Source organism: Hypanus sabinus, chromosome 9 (genome assembly GCF_030144855.1).
Source record: "Hypanus sabinus isolate sHypSab1 chromosome 9, sHypSab1.hap1, whole genome shotgun sequence".
NCBI classification, from domain to species: Eukaryota; Metazoa; Chordata; class Chondrichthyes; order Myliobatiformes; family Dasyatidae; genus Hypanus; species Hypanus sabinus.
The window spans coordinates 86,161,235-86,183,920 of NC_082714.1; the positions used below are offsets into that span (position 1 = coordinate 86,161,235).

The following is a 22,686-nucleotide window of genomic DNA, read 5'->3' on the forward strand; positions in this document are numbered from 1 at the left end:
ACTGATTGTAAATATGACTCTATTGCCATTTCGGATCATGCACTTTTGAAGTTATCTATCAAGATTTCGGACTCTTTCAATAATACTAGATCTTGGAGACTTAACGCTGCTTTGTTTCAAGATCCAGAATTTATCACCTTCATAAAACAGCAAATTGACTTGTTTTTTTCAACGAACTATACCGAAGAGATTGACAGAGGAATACTTTGGGACTCTTTTAAGGCTTTTATCCGTGGACAAATTATCTCATACTCTGTCGGTAAAGGAAAACAAAGATATTTAGATATTGCTTTATTAGTGGATAAAATTAAAGAAATTGATAAGATTTATTCCGTGATTCCTACCAAAGAACTTTATAAGAAGAGAGTTGAGCTTCAAATGGAACATAGTTTACTATTATCTTCTTCAATTGAGAATCAATTAATTAAGACTAGGGCTCAATTTTATATTCATAGTGATCGAACTGGTAAATTGTTAGCTAACCAATTAAAAGCTATTTTGACTAAGTGACAAATTATTAAAATTCGTAAACATGACGGTAATCTGACTACTGATCATAAAGAAATTAATAATACTTTCCAAAATTTTTATAAATCTTTATATCAATCAGAATTTGATGGCGATCTATCCATGATGGATAATTTTTTTAACAATTTGAATATTCTTAAACTGACAGATGAAGATCGGAGCTTGTTCGATGCTCCTATTTCTATGGCTGAAGTAGGAAAGGCTATCTCATCAATGAATTCAGGGAAAGCTCCTGGTCCTGATGGTTATAGAATTCTTTAAAACTTTTTCTTCTTTGCTTTCCCCTTGGTTATGTGAAATTTTTAATGATGCATTTACTAAGAAGAGACTACCCCAGTCTTTTTATGAAGCTACTATCTCTCTAATTCTTAAAAAAGATAAGGATCCTACTCTATGTGCATCTTATCGCCCTATATCGCTATTAAATGTAGACTCTAAGATTCTTACAAAAATTTTAGCTATTAGATTAGAAAAGTTACTATCACAAATTATTTCAGAAGATCAAACTGGTTTTATTAGGAACCGGTATTCCTTTTTTAATGTTAGAAAATTGATTAATATAATTTACACTTCTTCACCCACAACCCCAGAATGTATTATTTCATTAGATGCTGAAAAAGCTTTTGATAGAGTTGAATGGACATACTTATTTAATGCCTTGAGAAATTTTAATTTTAGTCCTAATTTTATATCGTGGATTAAATTAATTTATTATAAACCTGTTGCTTCTGTTCTTACAAATAATTACCGATCCCCTTTTTTTCAATTATCTCGTGGTACGAGACAAGGTTGTCCATTAAGTCCTTTATTATTTAATATTGCATTAGAACCTTTAGCCATTGCTATTCGTGAATCCCCTAATATTTTTGGTATTACCCAAGAGAAGTTATACAAGTTATCACTTTATGCTGATGACTTGTTATATATTTCCGATCCTGACAGGTCTATTCCCGCTATTTTATCCTTATTGGCTCAATTTGGTAGTTTTTCTGGTTATAAACTAAACTTGGATAAGAGTGAATTATTCCCTTTAAATGCGCAAACTTTATTGAATGACAGGATACCATTTAAAGTTATTACTGATAACTTTATTTGTTTAGGTATAAAAATTACCAAGAAATATAAAGATTTATTCAGATTGAATTTTTTACCTATGCTTCAGATTCAACAACTTACTACAAGATGGTCTCCTTTATCTTTATCATTAGTTGGCCGGATTAATGCTATTAAAATGATGATTTTACCGAAATTTTTATATTTATTTCAAGCCTTACCAATTTTTATTCCTAAATCTTTTTTTGATAACATTGATTCTAAAATTTCCTCATTTGTGTGGCAAAATAAAAACCCCAGGTTAAATAAAAGGCAGTTACAAAAATCTAAAAAAGATGGTGGTTTAGCTTTACCTAACTTTAGATTTTACTACTGGGCGAATAATATTCGAAATTTAATATATTGGAAATTAGATTTGGATTCACCATTGTGCCCACAGTGGGTAAATTTAGAATGCAATGATGCACAAGGATATTCTCTATTCTCTGTTCTTGGTTCTTCTCTTCCTACTGATTTAGTTAAATTCAATAAACAGTTATCCAATCCTATTGTCAAGCACACATTACGAATTTGGTTTCAAATTCGTAAGTTTTTTACTCTGAAAAACTTTGTTCTAGATAGCCCTATCTTACTTAACTTCTTTTTTAAACCTTCTTTGACAGATCAAGCTTTTAGCATATGGAAAAGGAAAGGTATAATATGTTTTCGAGATCTTTTTTTTGAAGGTAGTTTGATGTCTTTCGACCAACTTTCCAACAAATTTAACTTAACTAAATCTAATTTTTTTAGATACTTACAAATCAGGAATTTTTTACATAAAGTTCTACCATCCTTCCCCAATTCAACTTTGATAGACTTTTCAGATATGATTTTTACCTTGAATCCTTGTCAGAAGGGATTAGTGGCTCTTATTTATAATATGATTATGAAAATACAACCAGAAATATCAGGTAGAATTAAACAAGAATGGGAAAAAGAACTTCAATACAATATATCAACAGAAAAATGGGAAAAAATTTTACAAATGGTTAACTCTTCTTCTATATGTGCTAACCATGCTTTAATACAATTTAAGGTTGTACATAGAGCTCATATGTCTAAAGATAAACTTGCTCGATTCTATTCTCATATTAACCCTCAATGTGACAGATGTCATTTAGATGTGGCCTCATTGACCCACATGTTTTGGTCATGTCCCACTCTACATGACTATTGGAAGGACATATTTGCTATTATTTCCTCAATTTGGAATATTGATTTACAACCTCATTTTATTACTGCAATTTTTGGTATACCAAATGAGGATGGTAATCGGTTTTCCCCTTCAATTAGACGAATGATCGCCTTTGCAACATTAATGGCCAGAAGGTCTATATTACAAAATTGGAAAGAAGTAAACCCTCCTACCACATTTCAGTGGTTCTCTCAAACTATTTCTTGTCTGAGCTTAGAAAAAATTAGAAGTACTATTTTCGATTCATCAATTAAATTTGAAGGAACTTGGGGACCGTTCATTCGACATTTTCATATGAATTAATTTGATCTCTTCCAAACCTCCTCTCTTTTTATTCTTGTTCTGGTATGGAGTTCCGGAGTTTTTGACACTATCATATATATATAAACTGTTATTGTTGCCCATGTTAGTTTAGTTTAGGTTTTTTTTTCCAATATATATTTTTTTTCTTGCATTTTTAAAATTTTTTTTTCTTCTTTTGATGATTATTCTTGTTTTTTTCATGTATAATTAATATAGGTTACATTGATTAATGTACTATTTTTTTGCTGACATTTTAATAAGATATTGTTATTCTATTACTAATTTAACCAAGTCTAATGTACCCATAACCTATTCAATTTCACAATATGTTTTTGTTTTATATATGAAATTCAATAAAAAGATTGAAAAAGAAAAGAAAAAGAATTAGATAAGTAAAGATGAGATGTATCTCAGTAGACCATGGACATTAGCATGCTCTGGTTAGAATGAACAGACTGGTTGAATGTGGCGTTCATTATCTCTGTGGTGTATCAGCTCGTTAGGAAGGATGTGGAGTCTTTGGAATGGGGGCAAAATAGGTTTACCAGGATGTAGCCTAGATTGGAGTGTATTTTCTATAGGGAGACATTGGACAAACTTGCATTGTTTTCTCTGGTGAGGCTGAGGGAATATTTCACAACAGTGTATAAAATTGAGAGGCATAGTCAGAACTTTATCCCAGAGTGGAAATGTCAAATGCTAGAGGATGTGAGTTTAAGGGGAGAAGGGGACAGTTTTAACATTTGTGGAACAAGTATTTTTTTACACAGTCTGTTGGGTGCCTGGAACACACTGGACAGCTATTATATCAATATTTATGAGGCATTTAGACAAGGAACAGAAAACTGGGTCATGTACAGGCAGATGGGATTAGTTTAAAGTGGCACTATGGTGAGCCGAAAAGTCTGTTCCTGAGGGTGAAGCAATTGCATGATCTCTCTTGTACTCTCTTAGCAATGCTACAGAACTGTTGTCGTCTGCTGAGAGAATCAATGGCTCTCCTCCATCCATCTGACATATTTACCAGTGTGCAGGGCCCTGAGCATTGTCAATGATCTCTCTCATCTGTCCAACAATTTCTTTGGCCCCCTATCATCAGGCAGGATGTGCCATAGCATTAGGACAGGACTGTTAGGATGGGAAACAGTTTCTTCTCCCAGAGTCTACTGAACTCACTGCCACCACCCAGGTCTCACCACGTAAGAAGCGACAGTAGTGTTATACTGTTTACTTTTTGACTTGTGTTGTAAATGCACCTTGTGCTAAATGTCAGTCTTCTGGAATATAGCTTACTTGTTAATTTATTTGTGGTAATATTACTTTGTGTTGTGTGTGAGTTATATGCATCTTGGTCTGGAGGAACATTATTCTGTTTGCAGGTATACATGTATACAATTGAAATGACAATGAACTGGAATTCCTCGTACTCTGACAGGAATAAGGATGTGGCCACATCAACAAAGATCATGATTTTTTTCTCTCTGCCAGCACAATTATGATCAGAAACTTGGGCTTTTATCCACCATAAGACCATGAGATAAAGGAGCAGGATTAGGCCGTTTGGCCCATCGAGTCCTCTCAAGGCCGATCTAATTTTCCTCTCAGCCCAATCTCCTGCCTTCTCCCTGTATTTCTACATACCCTGACCAATCAAGGATCCATCAACCTGTCTGCTTTAAATGGATTTGGCCTCCACAGCTGCCTGTGGCAAAGAATTACACAGATTCATCACTCTCTGGCTAAAGAAATTCCTCCTCATGTCCGTTCTGAAAAGACATCCCTCTATTCTCAGGCTCCCACCACAGGAAGCATCCTTTCTACATCCATGCTATCATCATTCAATATGTTTCAATGAGATTTCAAAACTACTCGCAATACTCCAAGTGAGGCCTCACCAGTGCTTTATTATATCCTTACTTTTTATATTCTAGCCCTCTTGAAATGAATGCTAACATTGCATTTGTCTTCCTCACCACAGACTCAACCTGTAAATTAACCTTTAAGGAAGCCTGCATAAGGAGTCCCAAGTGTATTTGCATCTCAGTGTTTTGTATTGTCTTTACCTTTAGCAATTAGTCAACCCTTTCATTTCTTGTACCAAAGTGCATGACCATACACTTCCCGACACTGTACTTCATCTGCTAATTTTTCACCCATTTGTGTAATCTGTCTGAGTCCTTCTGTAACTTCTGTACTTACTCAAAACTTCCTGCCCCTCCACCTATCTTCATATCATCTGCAAGTTTGCAACAAGCCATCAATTCCATCATTGTTATATAACATAAAAAGAATTGGCCCCAACTCAGACCCTTATGGAACACCAGTAGTCACCGTAGTCAATCCTTTTATTCACACTCTTTGCCTCCTGCCGATCAGCCATTGCTTTATCCATGCTAGAATCTTTCCTGTAATACAGTGGGCTGTATTTTAAGCAGCCTCATGTGTGGCACCTTGTCAAAGGCCCTCTGAAAATCCAAGTACACAACACCAACCTATTTTTCTTTCTCTATCCCACTTGTTATTTCTTCAAAGAATTTCTGCAGATTTATCAGGCAAGATTTTCCCTTGAGGAAACCATGCTGACTACGGCCTATTTTATCACCTACCTTCAAGTACCCTGAGACCTCATCCTTAATAATCAACTCCAACCACTGAGGGCAGACTAACTGGCCTGGAGTTTCTTTTCTTCTGCCTCTCTCCTTCTTGAAGAGTGGAGTCTGATTTGCAATTTTCCAGTCTTCTGGATCCATTTCAGAATCTTGTGCTTTTTGAAAGACCATTTCTAACGCTTCCATGATCTCTTCAGCCACCTCTTTCACTACCCTGGTACACCATCTGGTCCAGGTGACTTATCTACCTTAAGATCTGTCAGTTTCCCCAAGAACTTCCTCTCTAGTTATGATAATTCACACACCTCATGACCCCTGACACCTGGAACTTCCACCATACTGTTAGTGTCTTCCACAGTGAAGACTGACACTAAATACTTATTCGGTTAATTGTCCCCCATGGCTACATCTCCAGCATTGTTTTCCAGCGGTCTGCTATCCACTCTTGCCTCTCTTTTACACTGTAAGAAACTTCTGGTATCCTCTTTAATATTATTGGCTAGCTTACAGTCATATTCCCTCTTTACCTTTTTAATGACTTTTTAAATTGCCTTCTGTTGGCATTTAAAAGTTTCCCAATCCTCTAACTTCTCACTAATTTTTGATTTAATATATGTCCTTTCTTTGGCTTTTATGTTGTCTTTGACTTCTTTTGTTAGCCACAGTTGTCTTCCTTTATAATACTTACTCTTTGGGATATATATATCCTGTGTTTTCCAGATTTCTTCCAGAAATTCCAGCCATTGCTGCTCTATGTCGTCTCAGTCCGCGTTCTTTTCCAATCATTTCTGGCCAGCTGCACTTATGCCTCTGCAATTCCCTTTACTCCACTGACTTCAGCTTCTCCTTCTCAAATTGCAGGGTGGATTTGATCATATGATGATCACTTGCCCTAAGGAATCTTTTACCATAAGCTCTCTAATCAATTCTGCTTTGTTGCACAATACCTAATCCAGAATAGTTTATTCACTTTTGTGGGCTCAACTACAAGCTGCTGTAAAAAAAATGGGCCATTTCGTAGACACTCTAGAAATTTGTCCTTCTGGAATCCAGCACCAACCTGATTTTTCCCAATCTACCTGCATACTGAAGCCCCCATGACTATTGTAACATTGCCCTTTTAGCATGCATTTTCTATCTCTTGCTATAATTTGTAGGCCACATCTTTACCACTATTTGGGGATCTGTAGACAACTCCCATTAGGGTCTTTGTACCCTTGCATTTCCTTAGCTCAATCCACAACGATTCAACACCTTCCAACCCTGTGCCACCTCTTTCTAATGATTTGATTTCATTTTTTTACCATCACAGCAACTCTACCCCCTCTGCCTTCCTGCCTGTACTTTCAATACAATGAGACCCTTGGACATTAAGCTCCCAGCTATAATCTTCTTTCAGCCTTGATTCAGTGATGCCTACAGCATCATACCTGCCAATCTGCAACTGTGCTGCAAGTTCATCTACCTTATTCCATATACTGCGTGCATTCAAATATAACACCTTCAGTCCCGTATTCATCCTTTTTGATTTTGTCCATCTCTTACATTGCATTTCATCCCGTTGACTGCAATTTTGTCCTCTCAACAGCCTTTCCTTACTACACATTGTTTCCATTTGTAAACCAAGCTACCTTATGTTCAGCATTATTATCTACCTTTCCTATGATACTACTTGCGTTGAAATATAGGCAGCTCAAGACGCTACTCGTACCATGCTCAATCTTTTGATTCCTAACTTTGTCTGAGGTCTTACCAACATCTGCCTCCACAACATCTCCACTAACTGTTCTGATACTCTGGTTCCCATCCCCCTGCAACTCTATTTTAAACTCTACTGTGCAGCATTAACAAACCTTCCTGTCAGGATGTTAGTCCCCCTCCAGTTCAGATGCAAACCGTTCCTTCTGTACAGCTCCCATTTTCCCTGGAAGAGAGCCCAATGATGCCCTCCCTCCTACACCAACTCCTTAGCCATGTATTAAACTGTATAATCTTCCTAGTTCTGGCCTCACTAGCATATAGCATGGAGAGCAATCCTGAGATCTCAACCATGGAGGTCCTGCCCTTTAACATAGTACCTAACTCCCTAAGCAGAACCTTGTCACTTGTCCTACCCTTTTCATTGGTACCTGTGGGTTTTGTGGGGTGGGGGGGGGGGGGGTTGGACAGGAAGACAGTATTTTTAGTGGGAGACCAAAGCTGGTCTGGTTTTTAGATTGAAAGTTTTACGGAATTCCAGATAATTTCGGATCACACTTAGAAGGGAGTGATAGACAAGTGACATTTTGGTGCCTTGTGTCAGCTGTGAAGCCAAGCAAATGAATGAAATCCCGTTGGTCATTGAGAAATAGAAAGTACTGTAAATACTGACATGATAACAAGCTCAGTGGTGCTGCTGAGGGATCCAGGTACAATTGTGCAGTTGAGTGGTGAAAGATCTCAACCACTTCACTCCCATGTGCCAAGCAACACATGATCACATCCAGCCCAGGAACAGACTGCAGATTTTCAGTATCTGAAATTGTTTTGTGTTTTCCTCAGTAGTTATTGACTGCATCCAAAATGTTACTATGGTAAATACCTTACTGTGGGCGTTTTAGTCGTGAGAAGGCTTTTTATCTGTTAGGTATATCTCTAGTCTGGTTCTTGCCTTGTGCACCTAAACACACATTCAGGCAGAGAGCCTTTGCTTCATGATCCAATGTGTAAATTCTGGCTAATTTTACTTATAAAAGAACAGGATAAAAAAAAGTAGATGTGCCCTCCTAGCACAGCACATCAATACAGTGCCTGTCATTCAGCTCATCAGTGTGGACCTTCATATATCAGAATTACATTTCAATCCTTTTTCCTTGACAGTGGCTTCACCATTTACATCAATGGCCATTTCATTTAGGCACTTCACTTTTCTCCCTTCATTCTTTTAGTAATATTCTAAATCCATTTTTTTATCTAAACAAATTTGACTATCTACACTCTCAGGATTTTCATTCAATTCCCATTCTAAATACCCATTCTACCATCAGGGAGGAGGTACTGAAGTCTGAAGACACACTAAACATTTTAGTGACAGCTTGTTTCCCACCACCGTCAGATTTCTGGACTATTGCACTATTTAATTTTTTTATCGTAAGAAAGTAATTTTTTATGTTTTGCACTGTATTGCTGCACAACAACAAATTGCAGGACAAATGAAAGAGATAATAAACCTAATTCTGATTCATTGAAACAGAAGCACTCCTTTAATCGTACTCTGGCAGTAACTGCTAATCATTATCAATTATTCCAGTAATTTGTATTGTTTTGGTCTAACTAACAGCTGAATTTAATGTTATCCACAGGTGTGTCCAGTGATTTTACCTCAACGCTCTAGGATTAAATTTGCCTTTTTATGGACTTTTGAAAGCATCATGTATCTGCATGCCCTTGCAAGTAACATTAAATTTAAGGGCCAAAATGCAGTCTAAATTACTGGAACCATTTACAAAGATTATCAAACACTGTACTGCCATTAAAGGGATGTTTTTGTTTCACTGGAATGTCAAATGGGAATCTGGGAATGGTGAGAGTGCAAATAATCAGATTTTCTCATTAAAAATGAAATACACGGATTCAGAATCATTGCTAGAAGAATGAAGGGAGAAAGGAAATTCTCCAATGTGGTACCTAAGTGACACAACTAAAATAAATTCCCCTTCACTCTCAAATTCTGCCAGTTAGACTCTGCTCCCTGTCACATGTTACCCCCTTGGAGCAACAAAACTTCCACCTATTATTTTCTTTTTACAATTCCCATTTCCAATTTGTTTCTCCGCACTCCCTGCAGTAGTCTGTGCCTATTAAATCTTGTTGACTTTTGTGATCATGTTTTATTCTGCCTACCAGCAATATCCAATTTAAACACAGTTGTGTGAGACGGGGCTGTGATTCCTGGTACTCCACTTGGGAATGTATGTTACACACGGTTACACAAGTCTACTTGCAGAGACAGGCTTGTCGCTCCTGTTGATCCTTGCAGGCATTTGTACTGCACATGAGATTCTGGCATCAGACCCCATCACTGTCATTCTCTTCCTTCCTTTCATCTGTTTATCCAGCTTCACCTCGGAGGATCTCCGATTTTTGCCTCAACCCTACCAAGTTCCACACCACAGCTTTCACACTCTGCAAAGAAGTTTCTTCTGAGTTCTCTGATAGATTCATCCCTGGCTGTTTATTTTATTTGTTTGTTTGTGCTATGTTTACTTATTTGTCCACCTATCCAGCACCGTAATATGCCCCTTTGCCCAATGAGCCTGCCTCACCCATGTGAACAATTAACCTATTAACCTGCAAGTCTTTGGAATGGAGGAGAAAACCAGAGCACCCGGAGTAAACTTACATGATCATGGGGAGAATGTACAAACTTCTTACAAACAGTGGAGGGAACTGAACCTGGGTCACCAACATTACGTTCACTGTTGCATTATTGTGCCATTTGTATAAATACAAATGTTTGCTGGTTTTGGTGTCCCCACAAGTTGAAACGTTTCATTGCTGTTTAACTTTTAGTCAGAGAGAAACATCCTTGCATCCATCTATCTTTGGGGAGACTTGAGAGACTGGGCTGCACCCATAGCACTCCCAACCCCAGCATGCTGGGATGCTTAGTTTTAAGACATGTTTTGTAATCAGAGACTCAAACTCTTTTGCAGGGTCACTCTGCTGTAATGAACAACCCATCCAGACAGCCACTGGCCCTCAATATCGCCTTCAGGTATGCGCAGGGGCATTTTCTGGGGTGCAGTGGTGTTGGGTTGATGATGCGGAACCTTTAACTTGCTTCAATATAACAGTGCTGTGTACTGAATTTTCCGGGGATGGTTTCCAGCGGGATAAAGTTCTTAGCAGAGAGCCGTACTGCGTTTTTTAAAGAAAAAAGGTGCAGTGGCTATGTGTTAAAGGTAGTAAGGTGATGTGATGAGGGGTGGCTGGGATAGAAATTTAATGAAATTATTTTAATAAAATTTATTTAGAGGTGAACTATTTTAGGGGCATTTAAGAGACTTACATGGATGAAAGAAAAATGGAGGGTTATGTAGAAGGGAAGGTTTAGATTTATTTTGAAATAGGTTAAAAGATCTTCACAACATAGTTGGCTAAAGTGTTTGTATTGTGCTGTATTTTACTGGTGCATGAAGGCTACGGGGTTGGAATCTCCAGTTAGTATTGGATAGGGTTGCTCTGAATTGTCCTAGCCTTGGAGACAGTGGTAACCTCATTCATGGGGATAGTGTGCAGAGGATTGATTTGTCTCCTGGATTCCCACAGACGCTGCTTACAGCTCCTCGCAGCAGGTTTATTCCTGCCTGGATCGGTAGGAATTACAGATCCATGTGAAAGTGGAAACTTCCGCGTCCACACCGTGATGACCCTCGAGCAACAGGTAAGCTACCAGAGCTGGTGAAGGTATTGAGAGAGCCAGGTCCTCCGAGGTTCAGCACGTTCCTTTTGTCTGCCGAAGGGTCTTGGCCCGAAACGTTGACTGCTCATTTCAACAGATGCTGCCCGACCTGCTGAGTTCATCCAGCTTTTCTGTACATCTTTCTTTTGTCTGCTCTTTCAACCTAATATCCCAAACACATCCTAACATTCATACTTTTTAACATCTTTCAGAATCACAGAGTGTGAAGGCAGTTTATTCTGTCCATCATTGACACTGACACAATATATGAGAGGAATCCACTTGGCACCCACCCCTGTGCTTTTCCACAGCTTTACAAATTCCTTCCTTTGATCTCATTTACTGCCCATTTAAACAGTGCACTGCAGTCTCCACTGGCAGTACATTTGACAGTCATTTGTAATGTTTACTACACCTCACTTATTGTTCTCTTACTGCACTTCTTTCTTATTTTTATGTTTTTTATTGTAACTAACAATGGTTTTTTTTATGGCTTGCATGGTACTACTGCCACAAAACAACATACTTCACAAATGTCACTGATAATAAACCTGACGATTCCTACTGCGGCTTGACTCAGTTTTTGATTTTACATTCAGCATTGAGTAAGTCTGCAAAATCATGTAGCCCCATGTGCACTTTTTAAGCATCTGATCAATCTGCCAGTCATCTTTTATGATTGTCCAAGTCTCTGTTCATCCACAGTGTCTGTGTGGTTTCATGTAGTTTGGTCTGTCTTATCCTTCTAGCTGTTTGCATCGTCTGCTTCAGAACTGGTAAAAAATTGTGGCTTCAGAATTTTGAGTCCCATTTCACCAGGTACATGCACAGCTTAACTAAGTGATGCTAGTCATCGTGTCACACAGCACAGAAACGGCCCTTCAGTCCGACTGGTCCACTTTGACCAAGATTCCCATCTAAGCCAGCCCCATTTCCCCAGCATTTGACACGCCTGCCCAAACCTTTTCTATTTGTGTACTTGTCCAAGCATAGAACACTACAGCACAGTAAGGCCTTTTGCCCCACCAAGTTGTGCTGATCTTTTAGTCTACTCTAAGATAAATTTAACTTTTTCCTCCCATATAATCCTCAATTTTTCTATCAACCCTGTGCCTGTCTAATGTCCATAGTGTCTCTGCCCTATCACCACACTAGGCAGGTGTTCAATATACAGACAACCTGTATGAGAAAGTAGCACCTCAGGTTCCTATTAAATCTCTTCTCCCACACCTTAGAACAGTGCCCTCTAGCTCTTGATTTCCCCAAACCTGGGAAAAGGACTGTGAGCATTCTCCCTGTCTATGCCCCCTCATGACTTTGTACTCTTCTATAAGTTCACTCCTCAGTCTATTACATTCTAAGGGCTCCATTGTGTATATAGTAATCCATGACTACCATTCTACAATTGTTACAGGTAGTTTTAACTTTCCAAGTTAAACTACTCTACCTTTTCTTTGTAAGCTTACAGTATATGCAACATAGAACATACAACACAGTACAGGCCCTTCAGCCCACAATGTTGTGCTGACCTTCTGATATATACTCTTTAAGATCAATGTCACCCTTCCCTCTTGCACCCTCCATTACTCTATCATCCTGTCTAAGAGTCCCTTGCTGATGCATCCAACTCAGCCATAGTTGGATGCATCAGCAAGGGAGATGAGGCTGAGTACAGGGCTATTGTGGGAAACTTTATCACATGGTGTGAGCAGAATCATCTGCAGCTTAATGTGAAGAAGACTAAGGAACTGGTGGTGGACCTGAGGAGGGCTAAGGCACCGGTGACCCGTTTCCATCCAAGGGGTCAGTGTGGACATGGTGGAGGATTACAAATACCTGGGGATATGAATTGACAATAAACTGGACTGATCAAAGAACACTGAGGCTGCCTACAAGAAGGGTCAGAGCCACCTCTGTTTCCTGAGGAGACTGAGGTCTTTTAACATCTGACGGACGATGCTGAGGATGTTCTACGAGGCTGTGGTGGCCAGTGCTATTATGTTTGCTGTTGTGTGCTGGGGCAGCAGGCTGAGGGTAGTAGACACCAGCAGAAGGTGTAAGGCCAGTGATGTTGTGGGGGTGGAACTGGACTCTCTGACGGTGGTGTCTGAAAGGAAGATTTGTTCAAGTTGCATGCCATCTTGGACAATAACTCCCATCCACTCCATAATGTACTGGTTAGGCACAGGAGTACATTCAGCCAGAGACTCATTCCACCGAGATGTAACACTGAGCGTCATAGGAAGTCATTCCTATCTGTAGCAATCAAACTTTACAACTCCTCCCTCAGAGTATCAGGCACCCTGAGCCAATAGGCTGGTCCTGGACTTATTTCCACTTGGCATGATTAACTTATTATTTAATTATTTATGGTTTTATATTGCTATATTTCTTCATTATTCTTGGTTGGTGCAGCTGTAACGAAACCCAATTTCCCTCGGGTTCAGTAAAATATGTCTGTCTGTCTGTTGAATGCCACTACCACTACCTTTGGCAGTGCGTTCCACACATCCACCACTCATTAAAAAAAATAACAAGCAAGCCAAAACACTTGCCTCTGACATCCTGCCTGTACTTTCCTCCAATTACCTTAAAATTATGCTCCTCGTATTAGCCATTTCTACCCTTGGAAAAAGTCTGTAGCTGTCCACTTGAATTATTCCTTGTATCATCTTGTGCACCTCTGTCAAACTGCCTATCATCCTCCTCTGTTCCAGAAAGAAAAGCCATAGCTCCCTTAACCTAGCCTTGTACAACATGCTCGCTAATCCAGGTAACATCTTGGTAAAGCTCTACACACTGTACTCTGAGATCAAGCTTACTTTTTCAGTCCCCACCAATGTTTTCTGCCCCTTGAAGTTATCTGAAAGGTTCATAGGTTCATTTATTATCGATGTATGCAGTATATAACTCTGAGATACTTCTCCAGGTAGCCACAAAACCAAGAAAAAGCATGGAAGTCAGTTCAGAGGCAAAAAGCAAACCCACCAACACGATCACCAATCCCCTCCAAATCCCCATACAAAAACGAGAAAGAATGGCAAAAACACAGAATATAGAAACCATAAGACTGGAAAAAAAGCCCATAGTCCAAAATCCATTTGCAGAAATCGTGGTAACATTCACCAGCATTATTGAGCTAGAGAGACTTCAGGGACAGTAATAAGCCACACAGGCTTCCTCTTCGGCAGCAGAGCGATCCCACCAACAATCAGAAGGCCAACGACGCTCGCCCTCCTCATTCGCCTCTTCAATCTTCCTCATCACTTTAATCAGTGCATAACAGAAGCTTTAATTGGCGAAATAGAGCTGAACATCGGCTCATAACCCTGTCTTGTAGTTTCTTCGCCTCGAGGTTCATGCTCAATGCTTCTCAGAATCTTTTCAGAGACAGTAAAATGCTCCAAGCTAGTTTTACTTAGTTTTGAGTTGATCTTGCCCCACATTTTACATTTTACTCCTTTTCTACTTTGTCTTTCTCTGAAAGTTTAATACACAAAACTATTTAATTAGTAACTTTGGTCAATCTGCAACCACATCTTTTTAATAGCTATTATACCAGATTAATTCTATTAAACTAATAAAATGCTGCTAATTTGCCTAACTTGTTATGAATGTTATATGCATGCAGATAAAGAGCTTTGAGTTTTGTCCTTTCTCTGGGAAATTGCAGAAAATTCCTAAACTCCTGAACAAATTTGATCCTGCATACAGCATCACATTTATAAGCAAGACATTACCTAATTATTTACCTAATTGCTCCTCATGGGATATTAGTACATAATTTATCTGTATTACAATAGAATACAGAATACTCTCCCTGTGAACAAGTGGATTTCTTCCGGTTTCCTCCCACATTCAAAGCACTTACATGTTAGTAGGTTAATTGGTTGCAATGATGTAATTGGGTGGCACGGGATCATTGGTCAGAAGGGCCTGGAACCATGTTTTCTCTAAAATAGAATAAAGATTGGTTTCATTAAAGATCAATGTGGCTGTCAGTGTGTAGAACCAAAGGACTTGGTGAGATTAGTGCCAACATCCTGGCTTCTGTTTCATCCCTTTCTGTACATGCTCCCTGTGACCATCTGGGTTTCCTCCGGGTGCTCCGGTTTCCTCCCACGTTGCAGAGACGTAGGGGTTAGTAGGCTAATCAGTCACACGGATATAATTGGGCAGTGTGGGATATACAAACATAAAACGAGCAATAGTGAGTGCATTTGGAATTTGTGTTCAGTGCATGATATAAATGTAAGATTAGTCTGTTCTGTGTGTTACTTCTTGCAATAGCCAAGTGTTTGTTGTTTCTTGTTCTTCTAGGACATGGTGTGTTTCACAGCACAGACCCTGGTCCGCATTCTCTCACACGGAGGTTATCGAAAGATCTTGGGACTTGAAGGAGATGCCAGCAGTAAGTCTAATGCCATGGGCTTACTTCTCCATTCCCTCTTCTCCCTTCCCCTTCAACTCCCCCGCAGCATTTTTGATGCTCCCCTCCACAAAACCTCTGGCAAGTTGGATTAATTGTTACTTTAGCAAGTGCATTTCCTCCTACGATAATGAGCCACTGCATTGGAGTAATTGATGCAGCCAGTAAGATAATTAAATCTCATCTTAGATAGAGCGGACATGGAGAAGATGATTCCAATATGTGGGAGTCGAGGACAAGAGGGCACAGCCTCAGAATACAAGGATTTACCTCGAGAACAGAGATGAGGAAGTGTTTCTTTATCCAAAGGATGATGTGTGTGTTTTGCGTCCTTCCATTAAATTCTTGAAATGGTTCTGATAACATATTATGCAAAAGGAAGCTGTGCTCTTCAAAGATCTTTCTTGCCTGGGCTGTCTGCATTCCAAAATCAAAATCGGGTTGAAAATCACTGGTGGATGTGTTGAAATTTGTTCATTTCCTGCAGCAGTACATTGCAATACATAATAAAAAACTATACATTGTATGTGCTCATGAAGGCAGATTGTACTTTTCTATTATTGTGACTTGGATGAATATTTTTAAGTAATTAATGCAGAAAACTAGGTAACTGCAAAAGGTTCACAAACTTTTTCTTGCAACTGTACATTGCAGGTTGGGTGGCATCTGTTTTTTTCCATAAGACTGGTAAAACAAAGGAACAGAATTAATAAACTGTGTCTGCTCTGCCCTTCCATCATGGCAGATTTATTAACCCTCTCAACCACATTCCCCTGCCTTTTCCTAGTAACTTGATGCCCTCACTATTCAAGAACTTAACAACCTCCGTTTTAAGTATAGCCAATGACTTGGCCTCTACAGCTGTCTGTGGTAATGAATTGCACAGATTCGCCACCCTCTGGCTAATGAAATTCCCCTCATTTCTGATCTAAAGGGACAACCTTCTATTCTGAGCCTGTGCTAGTGGGCCTAGACTCCCCCACTGCAGGAAACATCCTCTCTATGTCCACTCTGTCTAGACATTTCCATATTTAATAGGTTTCAATAAACCTCCCCCACCCCCCCCCCCCCCCCCAATTCTTCTAAACTCCAGTGAGTACAGGCCCAGAGCCATCAAACGCTTCTCATAAGTTAACCCTTATGTTTCCAAAATAATCCTCGTGAGCCTCCTCTGGACCCTCCAGTGCCAGCGCATCCTTTCTTTCGGAGCCCAAGACTGCTTACAATTCTCCAAATGCCTTGTAAAGCCTCAGCGTTGATGCTCTCCACAGTTGCTACCTGACTTGCTGCATTTTCTGTTTTTATTTTACATTACCAACATCTGCAGTTCTTTATCACTGAGAAATAATTCAGAGATTGGTAGTGTAGGAGAAGAGATGAGAGAATCTTCCTTGCCTCCATGTGTGTCTTTGGCCTCCCTGCTGGAATCTCTATCATCAGCAGATTTGAGTGGGAGCTTAATTCTTTTCGATAGTTTTTCCATTGTGTAACTTTTTAAGCGATGTTACTGCAAGTGGCTGGCAGGCTGCTTTTAATGAGCTGTTTTTCGGCACACATTGAGCCACCAGCAAGCAGGTCTGCTCCCAGTGGATGTCTGCTTTAACTGATGTGCAGATTTGTAACAGAAACATGCACAGGATTTATGCAAATTTAAAGCAAAGTTAGCCAATTCACCAACCTACCTCTTGGAGATTCAGTTTGTGTCCTGGCTTTTAAAGCTCTTTCTGAGTAACCTGTCTGATTACCCGCCCCCTTCTCTCTTCTATTTCCCACTGGTATTTTAATTCTTCTTATCAGCCTGTCGTCCCCACCCCGGTGCCCCTTCTCCAATGGTCCACTCTCCTCTCCCATCCGATTTCTCCTTCTCCAGCGCTTTACCTTTCCCAAACACCCAGCGTCACCTATCACCTAGCTTGTCCTCCTTCCCCTCACCCCGCCTTTTTTATTATGGTGTCTTTTCCCCTTCCTTTCCAGTCCTGAAGAAGGGTCTCTGCCTGAAGCATCAACTTTCATTCATTCCCATAGATGCTGCTTGAGCTGCTGAGTTCCTCCAGCATTTTGTGTGTGTATTGCTTTGGATTTCCAGTATCATGCATTCAATCTGAATAGATTGAAATAGATGACAATGTTCAGGGGTTGGTATACTGACGTTTCCTTCCCCGCTCCTTTATAATTCCATGAAATTGCTAGTTTATTCAAGTAACCCACTTTTCAATTGTGAATAATGAATGGTGCAAGGCTTTCCAAGTTCAGCGTGCAGTGGCTAAGCTCAAGCTGCCTGGTAGCCATGCTTCTTCCCAACACAAGTCTGGTTCATTTCTGGTTGCCTCATTATAGGAAGGATGTGGAAGCTTTTGTGAAGGCGCAGAAGAGATTTATCAGGAAGCTGCCTGGATTAGAGAGCATCTCTTATGTGGATAGGTTAAACAAGCTTTGGAGCAAAGGAGGATGAAAGGTGACTTGATAGAGGTGGACAAGATGATAAAAGGCATAGATTAAGCAGATAGCCTGAGACATTTTGCCCACGGCAGAAATGGCTAATATGAGGGGGCATACTTTTAAGGTGATTGAAAGAAAGTTTAGGAGGGATTTCAGAGGGAATTATTTTACACAGACTGTGGTAGGTGCTAGGGGTCATGATAGAGGCAGGTACATTAGGGATGTCTTAGATTGGTACATGGATGAAAGAAAAGTGGAGGGCTATGTGGGAGGGAAGGGTTAGATTGACCTTAATGTAAGTTAAAACTTTGGTACAACAGTGTGGGCTGTAGGGCCTGTACTGTGCATTCTTTTCTTTGTTCTAAATTACAGAGGACTAATTCTGGAATGTATGATCTTGCTCACCCATATAGCTTGTTTACCCAAAGATCAGTTAAACTTGGTTCTGAAAATTTAAGGAGATGAGCTTGGGTTCATTATCCGGGGAAGAAGGTACAGGATGGTAGGTAGGAAAGCCCTTCAGAAAAGTTATGCAAATTAGTAACAATTATGTGTGAAGTATCTTTAAAATATTGCCTCCAGAGGTGGCCAAATGTTTGAATTTGTCTCCTCATAGAGATGATGGAGATACATTATAAAAAGAGGAGTTGTAGCTATCCTGTCATAGAGCACTACAGCACAGAAACAGCTGCTTTGGCCCATCTAGTTTGTGCAGAGCTATACTGCCTCGTCCCATCGACCCGCATCCAGACCATAGCTTTCCATACCCCTCCCATTGATGTACCTGTCCAAATTTCTCTTAAATGTTGAAATCAAATCCGCACCCACAACCTCCTGCTGGCAGCTTTTTCCACTTCTACCACTGTCCGAGTTAAGAAGTTGTCCCTCAGGTGTCCCTTAAGTATTTCATCTTTTATCCTTATCTTATGATCTCTAGTTCTAGTCTCAGCCAGTGGGAAAAAGCCTGCTTGCATTTTACCCTGTCTATAGTCCTCATAATTTTATAAACCTGTGTCAAATCTCCCCTCATTTTCTTATGCTGAGGGTAATAAAATCCTAACCTATTCAACTTTTGGCTATCACTCAGCTGTGTTGATAGGAGCACTGGAGGCCAGAGATTCAATATAGTTAGCTTGAATGCTACTCTCAACACTGATTCTCTCAGGTATTACTGTCCCGACCACCTTCATTTCAAGTTGGGCATGGAAACATGTCCACTACACACTGTAGGATCTGCAATTTGTTGTCAAGACCCCCAGGCAGCAAGCCATTGAAATGATGATCATGTTTTTTTGTTCACCAGACTTGGCTGTCGAAATGTCCACCTGGGACGGAGTGATCGTGACCCCATCAGAGAAGGCCTATGAGAAGCCGCCTGAAAAGAAGGAGGGAGAGGAAGAGGCAACGGAAGGAGCAGAGGAGGAGGAGGAGAACATGGAAACCACAGAATAAAGGAATGTCGGACATTTATTAGTAGTAGGTGTAATCCCACATTCTTTCTGCAATCAGCCCTCTTGTCACCAGGATCATTTATTGCATTATTTTTGCTGGAGTTTATCCTTGGATTGTGTCCCCATCTCATCCGTCCACCCCCATCCCAGCTCCGTACCCCACTGCAGCTACAGATACATCACCCTCGTGTTATGCAGTTTGAGATCCTGTGGACATGGTGCTAAGTTAGAACTGCATTGCTAAAGGCTCCTCATAGTAGAAGTGAAAGGTATTGCACACCTCCCATTACATTCCAGTTCCCTCTCAACTATGTTGAATACCTTTTTGTTCATTGGTGTTAAACGTTCATGCTGGATCTCTGTTTAATTTCTGATCCTTAGGGTTCTTCTGTGAGTCAAAAATGGCAAACAGTCTTCATTCCAAGATTTCAGTTTATTTTAGAGTACAAACCAACATACAAATGATAAGCAAACTAAATAAGGAGCTGAGAAACGATCCTAAGAGGGGAATTAATGCTGACAAGAGAATAAAGATGGCAGTTCTGAAAAGACAGAAAAGATAAAGAAATTCCTTAGTTAGAGATAAATTAATAGGCTACGTAATTAAAACAATTATATCACGTGGTTCATGTGCTAATACTTAGCCAATGAGAAAGGTGGTAAACCGTTAGTTGAGCTGCTGTACTGCTCTCTGCCAGTGTGCAAAAATACATGTTTGTTAAAAAGTACAAATCTTTTAAAACGTATTATTAAAAAAACAGTGGTTTCAACATTCATGAGTAATACTTGAAGCATTGTCTTTATCTAAAGCAGAATAATGGTTGAGCTGTACTAGTTGACATGATTGAGATGATAAGTCAACAAGCCATAGCACATGCATTTAGGATAGCGCTTTTAATTGAGAGTGGTGGACCAAGAGAATTATTCTTTGTATTTTTTGACCATCTTTAGCTAAACTCATGAGATCTTGGGAGTTTGAAGAATTCTCCTTAATTGTGATGATTGGCATATATATTGCTTAATTAAATTTTAAAAATTGGCATCATATGTTACAACATAAAGATGGGATACATCGCCAGTTTATCTTATAGAGCAAGCATTAAACTGACCCTTCTGCCTGTTCACATGATCTTTCAGAGATTTCACAGCACTTTTCAAAAGAATGGACTATTTTCCCAGTGTCTGGGCTAGCATTCCTGCCTCAAGTAAACTTCTCACAAACAAGAGAAAATCTACAGGAGCTGGAAATCCAAGTGAAACACACAAAATACTGGAGGAACTTAGCACGCCAGGCAGCATCTTTGGAAAAAGTACAGTTGACATTTCAGACGAAAGATGCTGCCTAGCCTGCTGAGTTCCTCCAGCATTTTGTGTATGTTGGCTCATACAAACTTCTGTTCACTGAACATGGAGCTATTTGACTGACCTAAGATAGAGATACAATGCTGGCCAACTGGTAAAATTAGTTTCTGTGGACAAATGTAACTGACCATGTCTGCTACCCACCTGCATCAAACTGAAGATTCACATGACCCCATGAACACAGACTTAAAGGTTTCTCCTGTTTTCTCCTTTTCTGCTTCCCCGTTCTCTTTTTCAGATCAATGTCCAGGAACTGCAAAATTTGTCAGACAACGCACCCACCAGACTTGGCACTGGACCAGACTGCCTGTCTGAACTTTCCGTTTTGTTATGTTTTGCCCAGTTTATTGTGTTATTTTTGTAGTTTGTTCTAATTGCAATAAAATTTTTCTTTAGTTTTAGTTTTCTGATCTATCAGTGAAATGGTAGTGGAGCAGCAGACAATCACAATGTATTAAATCACTGCATCGAAAGAGTTCATTATTGTTGCATTGTTTACCAATTGTTACAATCTGCATCTATGATCAAACTTTTAAAGGCACTCTCATTAAGAATATCATTTCTTTGGAGACCTGTTGCTTGGAAGATTATCTTGTCTGTTACTATACAATGTGTGCACAGGATGGAACTGTAAGCTGAACTCTTAAGATACTATACAATGGAACAAATTCCTGTAAGTGACTCATAGCTGGAATCTAATGGAGGGTTGTGGAAGGGTTTAGATGAAGATTAATAGATTCCTGGGAAGGCATCAGGCAGGAGTCCAGTTTTGGGGAAGGAGTGAAAACAGAACTAACTTTGCATTTCTGTTGTCCTGACAATACTCTGACTGGAGAAAATAGTGATGGGCAGAACTAAAATCCTTCGTGAGCTGGAATGGACAATATCTGCAGAAGCTTTCCAGCATTTATTTGTTCTCCTTGACAAAAAATAGTATTGTTAGGTGTTCCTCCATCATTAAGGACTCCCAGCATCCAAGACATGCCCTCTTTTCATTGCTACCATCAGAGCGGAGGTACAAGAGCCCGAAGGCACACACAACATTTTAGGATCAGCTTCTTCCCCTCTGCCATCAGACTTCTGAATGGACAATGAACCCAAGAACACTAGCTCATTATTTTTGCTGTCTTTTGTGACCTACTTATGTATATAAATAAAATACATACATCCACACAGTACTGTGCAAAAGTCTTTTAGGTACATGTAATTCTGTACAGCGAAGATGCTATCAAAAATAATGTGATGAAAAGTTTCTAAATATCAAAAAATACTATAAAATGCAATAAAGAGTATAAACTTAAATCAAATCAATACTTGGTCTGACCACCTTTTTCTTTAAAACTGCATCAATTTTCTTAGGTATACTGTGGTGCAGTTTTATAAGAAAATCAACTGGTACCAAGCATCATGGCAAACAGTTCTTCTGCAAACTTTGGCTGTCTTGCTTGCTACTGTTTCTCCAGATAATCCCACACAACCTCAGTGCTGAAATCAGGACTCTGTAGAGGGCACACCATCTGTTGCAGAACTTGTTCTACTTTTCACTGAAGATAGTTCTTTATGACCTTGGCTGTGTGTTTGGGGTCATTGTCCCTGGTGGTTTTACATGTTGGATGAGAATTCTGACCAGCTCCGTTTGCAGAAATGCAGTCCCAAACCTTCAAGGATTGTCTGCCATGCTTCACTGTTGGCGACAGATATTCATCCATGTAGCATTCTCCAGCTGTTCTTCAGACAAACTGCCCCTGTTTGAGCCAAAAATGTCAAATTTTGACTTGACAGTCCAGAGTACTTGCTGGCATTGTTTCTTCCCCAGACTTGGTGTTTTTCTGCCT

The 22,686-nt window shown here is 39.7% G+C and overlaps 1 protein-coding gene across 1 annotated transcript in view; it reads left to right on the forward strand.

Moving 5' to 3' along the window:
- Nucleotides 1-21,252, forward strand: part of ilf2 (interleukin enhancer binding factor 2) — a 66,217-nt gene extending 44,965 nt beyond the window's left edge. Inside the window, exons 11-15 of the mRNA XM_059980048.1 lie at nucleotides 10,422-10,483; nucleotides 11,038-11,152; nucleotides 15,491-15,581; nucleotides 19,342-19,514; nucleotides 21,090-21,252. Of these exons, the coding sequence (XP_059836031.1) occupies nucleotides 10,422-10,483; nucleotides 11,038-11,152; nucleotides 15,491-15,581; nucleotides 19,342-19,490 (417 nt within the window). The 3' untranslated portion in view covers nucleotides 19,491-19,514; nucleotides 21,090-21,252. The remainder of the gene's footprint in view (nucleotides 1-10,421; nucleotides 10,484-11,037; nucleotides 11,153-15,490; nucleotides 15,582-19,341; nucleotides 19,515-21,089) is intronic.
- The last annotated feature ends 1,434 nt before the right edge of the window (nucleotides 21,253-22,686 follow it).